Source organism: Pseudophryne corroboree, chromosome 5, assembly GCF_028390025.1.
Source record: "Pseudophryne corroboree isolate aPseCor3 chromosome 5, aPseCor3.hap2, whole genome shotgun sequence".
Taxonomy (NCBI): Eukaryota; Metazoa; Chordata; class Amphibia; order Anura; family Myobatrachidae; genus Pseudophryne; species Pseudophryne corroboree.
Genome location: NC_086448.1, coordinates 183,423,667 through 183,440,452, shown reverse-complemented (window position 1 = coordinate 183,440,452; position 16,786 = coordinate 183,423,667). Strand labels below are relative to the sequence as shown.

The window sequence follows — 16,786 nt, the reverse complement described above, 5'->3', positions numbered from 1 at the left end:
ATATCACTACTGCAGCCGGACAGGTATATATTATATATTATATAATGACAGACCTGCTGGACACTGTCTGTCAGCAGAATGAGTTTTATTTTTATAGAATAAAAAAAACAACAACACACAAGTGAAGTCACACGACGAGTGTTTAACTTTTTCAGGCAATCACAATATAAGTATACTACTAACTATACTGGTGGTCAGTGTGGTCAGGTCACTGGTCAGTCACACTGGCAGTGGCACTCCTGCAGCAAAAGTGTGCACTGTTTAATTTTAATATAATATTATGTACTCCTGGCTCCTGCTATAACCTATAACTGGCACTGCAGTGCTCCCCAGTCTCCCCCACAATTATAAGCTGTGTGAGCTGAGCAGTCAGACAGATATATAATATATATAGATGATGCAGCACACTGGGCTGAGCCTGAGCAGTGCACACAGATATGGTATGTGACTGAGTCACTGTGTGTATCGCTTTTTTCAGGCAGAGAACGGATATATTAAATAAACTGCACTGTCTGGTGGTCACTCACTATATAATATTATGTACTCCTGGCTCCTGCTATAACCTATAACTGGCACTGCAGTGCTCCCCAGTCTCCCCCACAATTATAAGCTGTGTGAGCTGAGCAGTCAGACAGATATATAATATATATAGATGATGCAGCACACTGGGCTGAGCCTGAGCAGTGCACACAGATATGGTATGTGACTGAGTCACTGTGTGTATCGCTTTTTTCAGGCAGAGAACGGATATATTAAATAAACTGCACTGTCTGGTGGTCACTCACTAGTAAACTCTCTGCACTCTCTACACTTCTACAGTACTCCTCCTAGTCCTAAGCTCCAGTAAATCTCTCTCTCTTATAATCTAAATGGAGAGGACGCCAGCCACGTCCTCTCCCTATCAATCTCAATGCACGTGTGAAAATGGCGGCGACGCGCGGCTCCTTATATAGAATCCGAGTCTCGCGATAGAATCCGAGCCTCGCGAGAATCCGACAGCGTCATGATGACGTTCGGGCGCGCTCGGGTTAACCGAGCAAGGCGGGAAGATCCGAGTCGCTCGGATCCGTGTAAAAAAAGCTGAAGTTCGGGCGGGTTCGGATTCCGAGGAACCGAACCCGCTCATCTCTACTAGATAGTACACCGATCTAGCAAGGATTGACTTGCCTGCACAGTCTATCTTTTCTTGCAATGCCGACCTGGCGGGACCGCGCATCGGGATCGAAACGGGGATCTGCACTAACTTTTCTTGCGATTTTGACTATATAGTCAAAATCGAAAGAAAATATCTCACCGTGTGTACACACCCTAACACTCTAGCACCAGTGGGAGCGATAGGCTGCAGTAGGGTAGGTTTAGGTTGTGGGGGGAGGAGGCGTTAGGGTTAGACTGTGGGAAGGGAGGGTTAGGCTGCAGGGAGGGGAGGGGTGAGGGTTAGCATACTTTCCCACGAGATCCAGTCTGTGTCATCCCCCCACAGTCTCCCTCTCCTCTCTCCGTGTCCTCTGACTCAAATTAAAGCTTTGGGAAAAGTAAAAATGGAAGGGGAGAATGATACAGCAGAATCGGCAGTGGCGATGGAGAGGGATCGCTGAGGGGGCCAGAGAAAGGCTGTTGGCTGCAGCATGTGTGAGAGTGTCAGTACCATACAGTCCAGGAAACATTTTATTACCTGTTACTTTTCTGCTGTGACTGCTACTCAGGTAATGCAATAGCCCCTCCTCCCCAGATCCGCCCAGGGGGCCCCCTTTACCCTAACACCATCAAAAAAACTGACAACCCCCCCAACCCTACCAATAAAATTGACAGCCCCCCTGCCCCACAAAACCTCTAACAAAATTGACAACCCCACCTACTGTATATAATTTAGTATCCCCCTACCTGAACGCCCACTGCCCGCCACTAATATGCCTTCAGTGCACTGAAATAGCGTATAACATCATTTATGGGATGCTGCTCAGAACCGTCCAGATCAGGGCAATATTTGCTGCGGTGTGGGGTACTCCAATGTGTGCACCTGGGAGCCTACTTCATCCACCCCCATCCTATAATCTGGCCCTGAGGACAGGGCTTCACTTGGTATATGTGGGGTTTTTTTTTCCTTTTATCCCCCTTTTCATATATGTAGAGATAGTTATGTGACCGGCGGTAAGGAGACCAATGATCACAATACCGACCTGCATCCCTCACACTCAAAATCCCGACAGTCGGCATGCCGACTAGCAGGAACTATTGCCACTCGTGGGTGTCCAAGAAACCCAATAGAATGGCAATATAACCTGTGCAAGCCACTGAGCCCGCAGCGTTGTGAGTATAGCGAGCCCACAAGGGGCTTGTTGCACTGGCCACTTCCTCGCCGACATACTGCTGCCGGGATCCCGCGATTGGTATACTGACCGCCGGGATCCCCAGCACCAGTAAGGTGTAATCACAGTATATACACAATGGCTGCAGTATCAGCCCACTCCCCCATGCACTCTATTGTATCTGCTGTTCCTAAAAAGTGAGCTGACGTTTGTGTTCTTGTGCTGATGGGGATGTAGTGGAGGAGCCAATGCCTCTCCAGCCACTGACCTCACCTCACCGCACGTCACTGACAGACGGAAGCTGGACATGGGTTTCAAATGTTGTATTCCTCTTGTCAAGCTGCTCCTGAACAACAAACAATGTCTTACCTTGGCTAAAGAAAAAAAGAACTGGTCTGTTGCTCAGTGGTCCAAAGTCCTCTTTTCTGATGAGAGCAAATTTTGCATCTCATTTGGAAACCAAGGTCCCAGAGTATGGAGGAAGAATGGAGAGGCACACAATCCAAGGTGCTTGAAGTCCAGTGTGAAGTTTCCACAGTCTGTGTTGATTTGGGGAGCCATGTCATCTGCTGGTGTTGGTCCACTGTGCTTTATTAAGTCCAGAGCCGTCTACTAAGACATTTTAGAGCACTTCAGGCTTCCTTCAGCACACAAGCTTTATGGAGATGCTGACTTAATTTTCCACAGGACATGGCACCTGCCCACACTGGCAAAAGTACCACAACCTGGTTCAATGACCGTGGGATTACTGTGCTGGATTGGCCAGCAAACTCGCCTGACATGAACCCCATAGAGAATCTATGGGGCATTGCCAAGAGAAAGATGAGAGACATGAGACCGAACAATGCAGAAGAGTTGAAGGCCCCATGCCACACCGCACTGAGGCAGTAATTCATGCAAATGGGGCCCAAACCAAGTACTGAGTACATATGCATGATTATACTATTCAGAGGACCGATATTTCTGTATTTAAAATCCTTTTTTTAATGATTTCATGTAATATTCTAATTTTCTGAGATTTTGAATTTGGGGTTTTCTTAAGCTGTAAACCACAATCAATAAAATTATAACAAATAAAAGCTTTAAATATCTCACTTTGCATGTAATGAATAATACAATATATTAGTTTCACCTTTTAAGTTGAATTACTGAAATAACAGAACTTTTGAGCGATATTCTAATTTTATGAGTTTCACCTGTAAGTGATGTTTAACTGTTTATTTTTTGATGTCTGATTTATGCTGACTTGATACTTTTACTATCTCACTCCTGGGAGTTATTATTAGTTTTTTATATACCTTTTGTATTGTAATAATTTATTTTTGTATATTGATTGTATTGTATTATGTACAAGTGCAGGGTTGGACTGGCCCACAGGGGTACAGGAGAAAACCCCCGGTAGGCCCCACTGCCCCCTCCTCTAGGGATCAGGTTCCAGACTGTGCAATAAAATTATCCATTATACATCTTACCTTATACTGAACAGGACTATGATGTATTTTCTACAGTGCATTGCTGTTATTAATCTTGCATGCAGTATCAGTATTTGATATATATATATATATATATATATATATATGAGATGAGCGGGTTCGGTTCCTCGGGATCCGAACCCCCCAGAACTTCACCCATTTTACACGGTTCCGAGGCAGCCTCGGATCTTCCCGCCTTGCTCGGTTAACCCGAGCGCGCCCAAACGTCATCATCCCGCTGTCGGATTCTCGCGAGATTCGTATTCTATATAAGGAGCCGCGCGTCGCCGCCATTTTCACTCGTGCTTTGGAGATGATAGCGAGAGGACGTGGCTGCGTTCTCTCAGTTTCTGTGCTCAGTGTGCTGCAAATATCTGTACTCAGTGTGCTGCAAATGTCTGTGCTCAGTGTGCTTGCAAATATCTGTGCTCAGTGTGCTGAAAATATCTACGTTCTCTGCCTGAAAAACGCTCCATATCTGTGCTGCATTGTAGTATATAGTAGGAGGACAGTGCAGAATTTTGCTGACCACTAGTATATATATATAGCAGTACGGTACAGTAGTCCATTGCTCTACCTCTGTATCCATCCATACCTGTGCTGCATTTTAGTTGTGCGCAGTATATAGTAGGAGGACAGTGCAGAATTTTGCTGACCACCAGTATATATATAGCAGTACGGTACAGTAGTCCATTGCTCTACTTCTGTGTCGTCAAGTATACTATCCATCCATACCTGTGCTGCATTTTAGTTGTGCGTAGTATATAGTAGGAGGACAGTGCAGCATTTTGCTGACCACCAGTATATATATAGCAGTACGGTACAGTAGTCCATTGCTGTACCTCTGTGTCGTCAAGTATACAATCCATATGTGTGCTGCATTGCAGTTGTGCGCAGTATATAGTAGGAGGACAGTGCAGAATTTTGCTGACCACCAGTATATATATTGCAGTACGGTACAGTAGTCCATTGCTCTACCTCTGTGTCGTCAGGTATACTATCCATCCATACCTGTGCTGCATTTTAGCTATGCGCAGTATATAGTAGGAGGACAGTGCAGAATTTTGCTGACCACCAGTATATATATAGCAATACGGTACAGTAGTCTATTGCTCTACTTCTGTGTCGTCAAGTATACTATCCATATGTGTGCTGCATGTGCTGTTTGGGGACTATTTTTTTAATCTGCCATCCTGTCTGACACTGCAGTGCCACTCCTAGATGAGCCAGGTGTTTGTGTCAGCCACTTGGGTCGCTTAGCTTAGCCATCCAGTGACCTTGGTGCACCTCTTTATTTCTTTGCATCATGTGCTGTTTGGGGACTATTTTTTTAATCTGCCATCCTGTCTGACACTGCAGTGCCACTCCTAGATGGGCCAGGTGTTTGTGTCGGCCACTTGGGTCGCTTAGCTTAGCCATCCAGCGACCTTGTTGCACCTCTTTTTTTCTTTGCATCATGTGCTGTTTGGGGACTATTTTTTTAATCTGCCATCCTGTCTGACGCTGCAGTGCCACTCCTAGATGGGCCAGGTGTTTGTGTCGGCCACTTGTGTCACTTAGCTTAGCCATCCAGCGACCTCGGTGCAAATTTTAGGACTAAAAATAATATTGTGAGGTGTGAGGTGTTCAGAATAGACTGGAAATGAGTGGAAATTATGGTTATTGAGGTTAACAATACTATGGGATCAAAATGACCCCCAAATTCTATGATTTAAGCTGTTTTTGAGGGTTTTTTGTAAAAAAACACCCGAATCCAAAACACACCCGAATCCGACAAAAAATTTTCAGGGAGGTTTTGCCAAAACGCGTCCGAATCCAAAACACGGCCGCGGTACCGAATCCAAAACCAAAACACAAAACCCAAAAAATTTCCGGTGCACATCACTAATATATATATATATATATATATATATACAGGTTGAGTATCCCTTATCCAAAATTCAAAATCCCACATTTTTGGTTACCCTACTGAGATAATGACACATATATGTGTATATTATATTATATATCTATATAATATATCTATATATACACATAATATATAATATATATGTCATTATCTCAGTAGGGGACCCAAAAATGTGGGATTTTGAATTTTGGATAAGGGATACTCAACCTGTATATATCAAGGGGTCTAGACCATGCTCTCGCTAATGGTTAGCTTCTAAGCATTGGACCCTACTACTGTGTGCCCTTCATTCCGCAGTACGACACTGTACAAGTGTGTAATTAGCACTACCTAGATCTTTGTTTCTTCCTACTACAAATATGAGGCAACTCCTAGCTGCCCCCAATTATATAGGGGTGTAACTGAGGATTGTAATGTCACAGTATAACAATTACCTGCTCCAGCCACACTCACGTTACATCACTAATGGCTGGCTAGATTAGGGATCAGGTTATAACTGGTGTATAGAAAATTGCTTTAACCAGTGACCTCATAACCTAATATCAATTTCTACATTAGGTACAGCAGGGACAACTGTAGCCAATGTCATACATATCTAGTTTCTAATATATATGTATTATTTATGTGTCACCTGGACACAGTGCTCATCCGTGTCATGATGATGCCAGGTCTGCATGGCGTCACTACAAACATTACATATCATAAGGGAATATGGGGTACATGTACTAATAAGGCACATAGTTCAGAGCTTATCCACTCCTGCCTCATTAATTATCAATGCACAGCAGGAAATATTCCTGGCAACTGGTGTCCTCATAAACTGACCAGATGAAGTATTTTGCAACCAGGTGGTTAGTCAGTACAGTGTCAACACTCTGCACAGTGTTTTCTGAAATACTTGCAGGGCTGAGTAATAATACATTTTGTTCTCCTTTACAGGTAAACTTCTGCCTATTTATCAATATCATTCGGATCCTGATTCAAAAGTTAAGATCTCCTGACGTAGGGGGCAATGACCAATCACAGTGCATGTATGTATTATTGCACTCTACAATCAAAATAAATTTTTGTTACGAATGCAATTATATTTTTATTTCAGTGATCTACCCTTATTTAGGGGTTTATTTTCTAAGTGTATGGTTATAAAACCCAGCGCTTCCAATCGTGTTTATGCTCTTTTAAATTTTGGGTATAAATATAAAGCGATCAGAAGCTCCAGGTTTTAGAACCTGACAGTTAGTAAATGAACCCCTTGCTGAATTTATTTTCCTATGTGTTACTCTATCATAATTAAAATTCCCACAAATTTAGTCAATACATTTTTACATGCATACAATTTGACAGCTCAGACTATAAAAATGTAAATAATTGCAGAGCAATAAAAACATAACTGCACATTAGTGCCATCACGATGTATCAAATATGGAAATTAAAATAATTCTATTGAGAATGTTCACGTAATGAAGTTACTGGGGCCCGAGTGTATTAAGCCTTAAATAGTGATACAGTCGAGATGGATAAAGAGTGATAAATGACCAGCCAATCAGCTTCCAGATTGCCATGTAACAGGCCAGCTGATTGGCTGGTCATTTATCACTCTTTGGGCGGAATTCAAATGTCCATCCTCCCTGCCATCCACGATCGCGCCTGCCGGCAGCTATTCCGATGTTGCTGCCAACGGGCGCGACATCAGCATTTCAGCTCGCAACCCTTGGGGTGGCAAGCTGAAATGCACGAAAAGGGACCCGTTTGGGCGGCCAAACGGGACTTTTTGCATTGCACCCAATAGTTTAGTCAGATTTATTTTATTATTTATTAGCAGTTTCTTATATAGCGCAGCATATTCCGTTGCGCTTTACAATTAGAACAACAGTTATAGAACAAAACTGGGCAAAGACAGACAGACATAGAGATAGGAAGGCCCTGCTCGCAAGCTTACAATCTATAGGGATATAGGCATTGATACATGAGGATAGATGCTACCAGTTACATAATGGTTCCCCAGATTTCTAGGTTCTTAGTGGGTTGTATGATATGATCACCCAGCAATGTTGGAAGACAAAATGTGAGGTTATGTGGACTGTACAGAGGGGATGTAACTGGATAGGGAAGCATTGAAGGTTATGTGTGTGGGTCAGGAATGTGGTAGGCTTGTCTGAAGAGATGAGTTTTCAGGGAACGTTTAAAGGTTTGGAGACTAGAGGAGAGTCCTATTGTGCGTGGAAGGGCATTCCACAGAGTGGGTGAAGCCCGGGTAAAGTCCTGTAATTTTGAGTGGGAACAGCTAATACATGTGGATGAGAGACGCAGATCTTGTGCAGAGCGGAGGGGTCTGGTAGGGAGATATTTTGAGATGAGTGAGGAGATGTATGATGGTGCAGTTTGGTTAAGAGCCTTGTAAGTAAGTAAAAGTATTTTATATTTGACACGGTAGAATACCGGTAACCAATGGAGGGACTGACAGAGTGGATCAGCAGATGAAGAACGTCTGGCGAGGAAGATTAGCCTCACAGCTGCATTTAAAATGGATTGAAGTGGTGAGAGCCCATGTTTGGGAAGACCAGTAAGGAGACTATTACAATAATCAATGCGGGAGATGATGAGTGCATGGATTAGAGTTTTTGCAGTGTCTTGTGTAAGATAAGGGCGTATTTTGGATATGTTTTTAAGGTGCATGTAACATGATTTAGAGACAGATTGAATGTGTGGAACAAACGACAGTTCAGAGTCAAGGATGACACCTAGGCAGCGAGCTTTACATGACTAAACCCGACTGCTATGGGCGCAATCAGTGCAAAAACGGGGGACATTTGTATATCGATCCCTGTGATCTCCCGTCACTTTAGGCATTAGATAGGGGGCGATAACATTTGAATCTTGCCCTTTATCCGTCTCCACTTTATCACTTTTTAAGGCTTAATACACTTGGACCATAGTGTATTACAAATCCATAAACTTGTGTGAATGTCCAGTAATATAGAAAACCTTTGAATTCTAAGCGTCATTGGGCTGAGCCCACAGCAAAGAAGTATTTTTTAATAATCAGTATAAACCACACTTTTTCATAGTTACAGATGTTACTAAGGGATTTCAGTTACTGAGAACGCAATATTCAAATGGCAGCAACAGTGAGTTTATGAGCTTTCAGTAGTCCATTTCAGGTAGATTCCTATCTGAAGTACCAGGAGTTACTGTAGTAATTTGCTGTATTATAAGTATCTTAGTTAGGCAATATTATTTTGAGTAGAGGTACTGTACCTTAAAAGAAAATCCTCTTAATAGCAGATACCACATAATTATAGCTGTAGCTCACCAGTTGTCATTGATGCAATACAACTGTTATTTTAAACCAGCATATAAATAGGTGAATTAGCTTCTGTATGCACAGCACGATGATACTATATTTCTTGCTATCAGGGCAGCCATCAGAAATTGTGGGGTCCAGGGCTGACAAATACCTCTTTGACACCGCACAAATAACCCGGTATCGACCCAGTATATTCCGCGATGGCAACCCGACCCGGCATATTGCCGGGTCGGGAAACCAGTGTATAAGGGTTCAATGCCGGGTTCCACTCGGGAAGGTCCTGTTTCCAACTCCCGGATGATTCCCATGGGAGGGAAACGAGAGCAAGATTGAGAGAAATAAAGACAGAATAGAATGAAAAAGAGAGAGAATCAAAGGAAATAGATGGGAGAGAAAGAGGAGGAATAGGAAAGTGAAGGAATATGGGGAAATGGGAGAGAGAGAGGAGTAATAGAGGGAGAGAGAAATCACCCTCACCCACCCTGACTAGAATACAGTAGAACCATACCGACATTGAAGGAAATGAGAGGGTGGTCCTATTTGCTGGGCAAATTGATCGCAACTGCACTGTTTTCTGTTCACCTCGATTGTCCTCACGGGCAAAATGCCACCTCCCAGAGGTCAGCAGGCCTACTTTATACAACCGGGGCTGTCGGGACTTGTAGTTTCCTAAGTAGTTGCTTGCTGCACATCATCACAGCACAGCATAACTAGATTAAGGGGGGTATGCAGGGCATACTGTACCCCGGACCCCCTTTGTCAGGGAGCCACCCTGCCAGAGCAAGTTGACATCACTAGCTTTCCCTCTTAAGCAGCAGCAGAACCAGCAGCAAGAATACGATCAGTACAGTATGCAGTGCAGGCTGAGACACAGGACTATTATGTTTCATGAGCTACTGATGGAGCTTTCTGACGAGAGGAGAGATAGGAGGGTGGAGAGAGCTGTAAGTGACATAGGGATCACAGCTTCTCCTCCTCCCCGCATGGGTGTCTGAATCCTGTGTAAACTGTTATGCAACTAAACTATTTGGGGCTAGTGAGAGAGACACACACAGAGAGTCCTACTGAGTCCTGTCCCAGTGTGTAAGTAGTACAGAGGCTGATGCTATTCTTGCATATGTTCAATTATGTTATTTTTCTATGTGTATTTTAAAGTTAAGTTGTTTTTGTTATACTACAAGAAATGTTTATAAAATAGTTGTCTTTCAATTAGATGGAGCTATAAACATTACCCAGGCATTAATAAACTATTAGTAAAAACTAATATACACCATTGGTTTAAATTTATTATACACAATCTATACCTCCCACCATGATCCAGGAGGGACAAAATGCTCTCTACCTGGACTTCATTCTTATTTTATGATTACAATCACCTGTGTTGAAGTACCTTTCTTATAAATTAAATAGTTCAACACAGGTGACGCCAATCATATATTAAGTGGGAAGTCCAGGTAGAGAGCATTTTGTCCCTCCTGGAATGGGACATGTTGAGAGGTATGCACAATTGAATATACATCCCCCACCTTCCATCACGGCCCCCCTGTCCGGACACCTCCCACCACTGCCACCACACACATCCCACCGGTGACAGCCCGGCCCGCTATATTGCATCTCAGCTCCAATCTGATCCTCCCAAAATACCGCTGAGGTTGTGAAGATTCAAAGCCAAAATATATTTTCTGTCCTAAATGGTATGGATGATATGCCACAGAATTAAATTGCTTACTGCTCTAATGCTGGCCATACACTAGGTCGATATCGTGTATGAATACACGATTTTGATGCCTCATATAATGCATCGTGTGCACATCATGCATGTATCGGATATGATTATGATGTGACGCGCGATCCTGCAGGTCGAATGTCACATCCTCTGATCATACGTGCAGCCCATATTATCCGTTGTAATTGTATGCACATTGGTGGTTATTCCGAGTTGATCGCTCGCTAGCAGTTTTTAGCAGCCGTGCAAACGCTATGCTGCCGCCCACTGGGAGTGTATTTTAGCTTAGCAGAAGTGCGAACAAAAGGATCGCAGAGCAGCTACAAAATAATTTTGTGCAGTTTAAGAGTAGCTTCAGACCTACTTAGTACTTGCGACCACTGCAGACCATTCAGTTCCTGTTTTGACGTCACAAACACGCCCTGCGTTCGCCCAGCCACGCCTTTCGTTTTTCTTGGCACGCCTGCGTTTTTTCAAACACTCCCTGAAAACGATCAGTTGACACCCAGAAACGCCCACTTCCTGTCAATCACTCTGCGGTAAGCAGTGCGACTGAAAAGCTTTGCTAGACCTTGTGTGAAACTACAAAGTTAGTTGTAATAGTACGACGCGTGTGCGCATTGCGCCGCATACGCATGCGCAGAAGTGCCGATTTTATGCCTGATCGTTGCGCAGCGACTGAAATCTGCTAGCGATCAACTCGGAATGACCCCCATTGTACCATGTTTTAGGCACATACAATGCATTGCACAATTTTGAGTGGCATTTTCCTGGACTTTTTTTTTGTGAGGCACACAATCGATCGTTTAATGATGGGTCGTTAGCACATCTCGTGTCACTCGTAAGGCCGGGACCGACAGAGAGTTGAAGGTAAATCGTGAGACAACTCGCATCTGATGCCCTTCGTCCCAATGTATGGCCAGCATACTGGTTTATAGGTGCAAATGTGTTATCTGTCCTAACAGAGCGATGCAGCAATTTGCTGTGTGCTCAGTTATGCTTAATCAGGATGCTCTACCTTATGTTTAATATTTTATCTATGCTTTCTAACAGGAGGCTCACAAAATCTACTCTGTTGCTTATACCGCTGTTTGGCGTTCACTACATGGTGTTCGCCGTATTCCAGATGCCCAGTTTTAGTGAATGTCAGATATGGTTTGAACTTTGTGTTGGATCATTTCAGGTAAATCAAAATTATTGAAGAGCTATTTGTGAATTCTATGACTTCTCTCACTATATTTAACATTGTAAAATGATTATATATATTTTTTTTTTTTTTACAGGGACTGGTGGTTGTGATTCTGTACTGCTTTTTAAATACAGAAGTAAGTAATTTGTTTATATTTGACACTGAAAAGAAAATCATTTTCGCATATAAAGATGTACAGACAGAGCAGGTTTTTTTGCAACATATGGCACAGTTATGTGATTATGTTTATGGGGGTAATTCAGAGTTGATCGCAGCAGCATATTTGTTAGCAGTTGGTCAAACCCATGTGCACTGCAGGGGGGGTGGCAGATATAACCAGAGCCGGCCCTAGTTATAGGCAAACTAGGCAATTGCCTAGGGCATCTGGTATGCCTAAGGGCACAAGCAGCTTCTGCTGATTAAAATGATATGCGGCATGCCTATATTCTGTGTGTAGCATTTTGTATGCAGATACAGCCACAGTCGCACACAGTATATATGCCGCATATCACTTTAATCAGCAGAAGCTGCTTGTGCATCCTAGCCACATAGCAATGCAAATAAGATGCATTTTCACAAAAAATAGGCACCCGACGTTAGCAGAGCTGCCAGTTGACTCACACCAGTTACTATATGTGTCATTATGTGTAAAAGGACATTAATAATGTGTAACATATGTGTAAGGGACATTATGTGTGTCATTATGTGTGTAAGGGCACTAATAATGTGTAACATATGTGTAAGGGACATTATGTGTGTCATTATGTGTATAAGGGCATTAACAATGAGGCATATATGTAAGGGACATTATGTGTATAAGGACATTAATAAGAGTTGGCATAATGTGTAAGGCACATTATGTTTATAAAGACATTAATAATGTGTGTCATGTGTAAGGGGCATTACTGTGTGGTATTATGTGTATAAATGCATTACTAATGTGTGGCATTATGTGTATAAGGTGCTCTACTGTGTGGCGTAACGTATAGAAAGGGCACTACTGTGTGGTCTAATGTGAATAAAGAGCAATTTGGTGTGGTGTAATGAGAATAAATAGCAATATGGTGTGGTGTAATGTGACTAAGGGGCAATTCAGTATGATGTTATGTGAATGAGGGGCACTACTGTGAGGAGTAACGTATATAAGGTAGTGTGATATTACTGTGTGATGTAATATGAATAAGGGACACTATCGTATGATAAATTGTGAATAAAGTTGCACTACTGTGAAGCATAATTTGAATTGGGGGTACTATTGTGTGGCTATGCCCCTTGCTAGCAAAAACACATACCTTTTTGGGCTGTGCACCGAATGTGCACACTGTTCTTATTTAAATTACAGGGGGTAGGAAAACAAAAAAAAAAGGACTGCTATGGGTGGGGGGTGATGGTGCTGGGAAAGGGGTGCAGGGCCAGAGGCGGAACTAGTGGTGGTGGTGCTAGGGTGCACCAGCCAAAATCTTGCCTAGGGCATCATATTGGTTAGGGCCGGCTCTGGATATAACATTTGTAGAGAGAGTTAGATTTGGGTGGGTTATTTGTTTCTGTGCAGGGTAAATACTGGCTGATTTATTTTTACACTGCAATTTAGATTTCAGTTTGAACACACCCCACCCAAATCTACCTCTCTCTGCACATGTTATATCTGCCCCCCTGCAGTGCACATGATTTTGCCCAACTGATAACAAATTTGCTGCTGCGATCAACTCTGAATTAGGCCCATAGGGGGTCATTCCAACCCATTTGCACGCATCGTTTTTTTCGCTGCAGTGCGAACTGGTGCAGAATGCGCATGCACGGCGGCCGCTGTGCGCGTGGGCGATGTTGCCCGGCGACAGGGGTCACCGGGTTACGTCGCGGCTACCGACGGAAGCGGTCGCAGTGGCGACCGCTAAGAAGATTGACAGGAAGCAGGCGTGGATGGGCGTATCCGGACCGTTGGAGACCGTTTTCGGGAGTGGTGAGTAAAACGCAGGCGTGTCCAGGACAACGGAGGGCGGAGGAGTGAGGTCAAAGCCGGGCCCATCATCGCTGGATCCATCGCACAGGGTAAGTATGTCCAGCTCTAGTCTACTTCTGCTTGAATTTATTTTAATGGGTAGAGGTGAGGGCTGTGCTTAATCACCAGCTATATTTAGGCAGCAGCTGTGCAAGCAAATGGAGGGGATCCACACTCCCTTCCGATATAGACAATGAAAATGTGGGTGTGTTACACTGCGCTTACCATATAGCTTTACAAGTGGCAAATTTTAGTGAAAAACTGTATTCCAACATATACAAAATCAAGAGGAAGCATGTAAATCTAAAAAAAATGTTTAATAAGATAAAAGATTATAATATCCTAATACCGGTATACTATACAGGTAGGACAAAACATATAGACAAACACAAAAACACAAAACATAAAAAAGGATGGTATTTTGTGGGGTAGATAGATACACAGAATTGCGTTTTACTCGTCCCCCATAATAAAAGTCCAAATGGATTAACTGGAGAATGAGGCACGAGTATAAGTGCCTGAATGTTTCTATAAAACACCCTTTGCTGGGATGTAAATCCGTTTCTTATGTCCAGAAATCAAAGTCAATGTTGTATACGAGAGCAGTTTTACTCACAGTAATAACAGGTGTCCGTAGTGAGCAAAGATTGTCCCTGGTATGCAAAAAAGTTCTCCGTCACTGGTGCTGAAAAGGGAAGAAATCCAAGATTCTGCCGGCAGACTGAATCACTTGTGCTGAGATCGACCGGTTTCGCCTGAACCCAGGCTTCATCCTGATCGTATACAACATTGACTTTGATTTCTGGACATAAGAAACGGATTTACATCCCAGCAAAGGGTGTTTTATAGAAACATTCAGGCACTTATACTCATGCCTCATTCTCCAGTTAATTCATTTGGACTTTTATTATGGGGGACGAGTAAAACGCAATTCTGTGTATCTACCCCACAAAATACCATCCTTTTTTATGTTTTGTGTTTTTGTGTTTGTCTATATGTTTTGTCTTACCTGTATAGTACACCAGTATTAGGTTATTATAATCTTTTATCTTATTATTAATAAACATTTTTTTATATTTACATGCTTCCTCTTGATTTTGTATATATTGGAATACAGTTTTTCACTAAAATTTGCCATTTCTAAAGCTATATGGTAAGCGCAGTGTAATACACCCACATTTTCATTGAATTTATTTTAGCTTAGCAGGGCTGCACAAGCGATCGCAGCCCTGCTAAGCTAAAATACACTCCCCCATAGGCGTGGACTATTGATCGCAGCAGCAGCTAAAAGTTGCTGGCTGTGATCAACTCAGAATGACCCCCATTGTCCACATTAATGCTATCCCTCTGTTTGGGGATATGTATAGCAACATTATCCCACGACCTTGCTAGTTGGTACTGCAACTTTCAATATTATCCATAGGTTTTAATTGTAGTGTCCCATTAGGTCAGTTTATTATGTCAAAGGGTAGAATATTTGCATGGCTTTAATAAAATAAAAAATACCTTCAAAATGAATGGGGTTAATTCCACACACACAAACATAGACACCTAAGGCTCATATTAGTGTGTAATAGTGTTGAAATAATGTACATGCCAGAACATTCCAAGCAGTTTACATTCAGGGGGGTATATTTACTAAGGTCCCGATTTTGACCGAGATGCAGTTTTTTCATCAAAGTGTCATCTCGGTAATTTACTAAGCAAAAATCACAGCAGTGATGAGGGCATTCGTAATATTTTGGAAGTCCAAGGAAAAAATCACGAATCAATACACGAATCAATCGGTCAAATACGCCTGCAATTTGGTAGAAATCGGGAATTTACTAAAAAGTGCAAAACACAAACACTGCCGACAATAGCCAAACACTGTCGTGATAAAATACAAATCGTGAAAAAGTGCTAAAAAAAAACAGACCTGCTATTTTATCCCGTGTTTGTATAGGCATGCACGGATCCATGAGATCCGTGCATGTTTTTCAGTGGGAAGGGGGGGGAAATGTTCTAAATTGTCAGAAAAAAAATTGCGTGGGGTCCCCCCTCCTAAGGCAAACCAGCCTCGGGCTCTTTGAGCCGATCCTGGTTGCAGAAATATGGGGGAAAAATGGACAGGGGTTCCCCCATATTTAAGCAACCAGCATCGGGCTCTGCGCCTGGTCCTGGTTCCAAAAATACGGGGGACAAAAAGAGTAGGGGTCCCCCGTATTTTTGAAACCAGCACCGGGCTCCACTAGCTGGACAGATAATGCCACAGCCGGGGGTCACTTTTATACAGTGCCTTGCGGCCGTGGCATCAAATATCCAACTAGTCACCCCTGGCCGGGGTACCCTGGGGGAGTGGGGACCCCTTCAATCAAGGGGTCCCCCCCCCAGCCACCCAAGGGCCAGGGGTGAAGCCCGAGGCTGTCCCCCCCATCCAATGGGCTGCGGATGGGGGGCTGATAGCCTTTGTGATAAGTGTTTGATATTGTTTTTAGTAGCAGTACTACAAGGCCCAGCAAGCCTCCCCCGCAAGCTGGTACTTGGAGAACCACAAGTACCAGCATGCGGCGGAAAAATGGTCCCGCTGGTACCTGTAGTACTACTACTAAAAAAATACCCCAATAAAGACATTACACACACACCTTGAAAGTATAACTTTAACACATCCATCCACACCTCCATATACACATACTTACCTTATGTTCACACGAGGGTCGGTCCTCCAGTAGAATCCATGGTGTACCTGTAGAAAAAATTATACTCACATAATCCATGGTTGAAGGCTCCTCGGTAACTCCTTTTGTAATCCACGTACTTGAAAAAATAAATAAACGGATACCCGACCACGAACTGAAAGGGGACCCATGTTTTCACATGGGCCCCCTTTCCCCGAATG

At 43.1% G+C, this 16,786-nt stretch overlaps 2 protein-coding genes across 2 annotated transcripts in view; one reads left to right on the top strand and one right to left on the bottom strand.

Moving 5' to 3' along the window:
• LOC134927454 (uncharacterized) overlaps nt 1–16,786 on the bottom strand; it is a 123,395-nt gene that overhangs the window by 38,969 nt on the left and 67,640 nt on the right. The window lies entirely within an intron of this gene.
• VIPR2 (vasoactive intestinal peptide receptor 2) overlaps nt 1–16,786 on the top strand; it is a 300,614-nt gene that overhangs the window by 277,707 nt on the left and 6,121 nt on the right. The window contains exons 10-12 of the mRNA XM_063921922.1: nt 6,627–6,718; nt 11,774–11,903; nt 12,004–12,045. Of these exons, the coding sequence (XP_063777992.1) occupies nt 6,627–6,718; nt 11,774–11,903; nt 12,004–12,045 (264 nt within the window). The remainder of the gene's footprint in view (nt 1–6,626; nt 6,719–11,773; nt 11,904–12,003; nt 12,046–16,786) is intronic.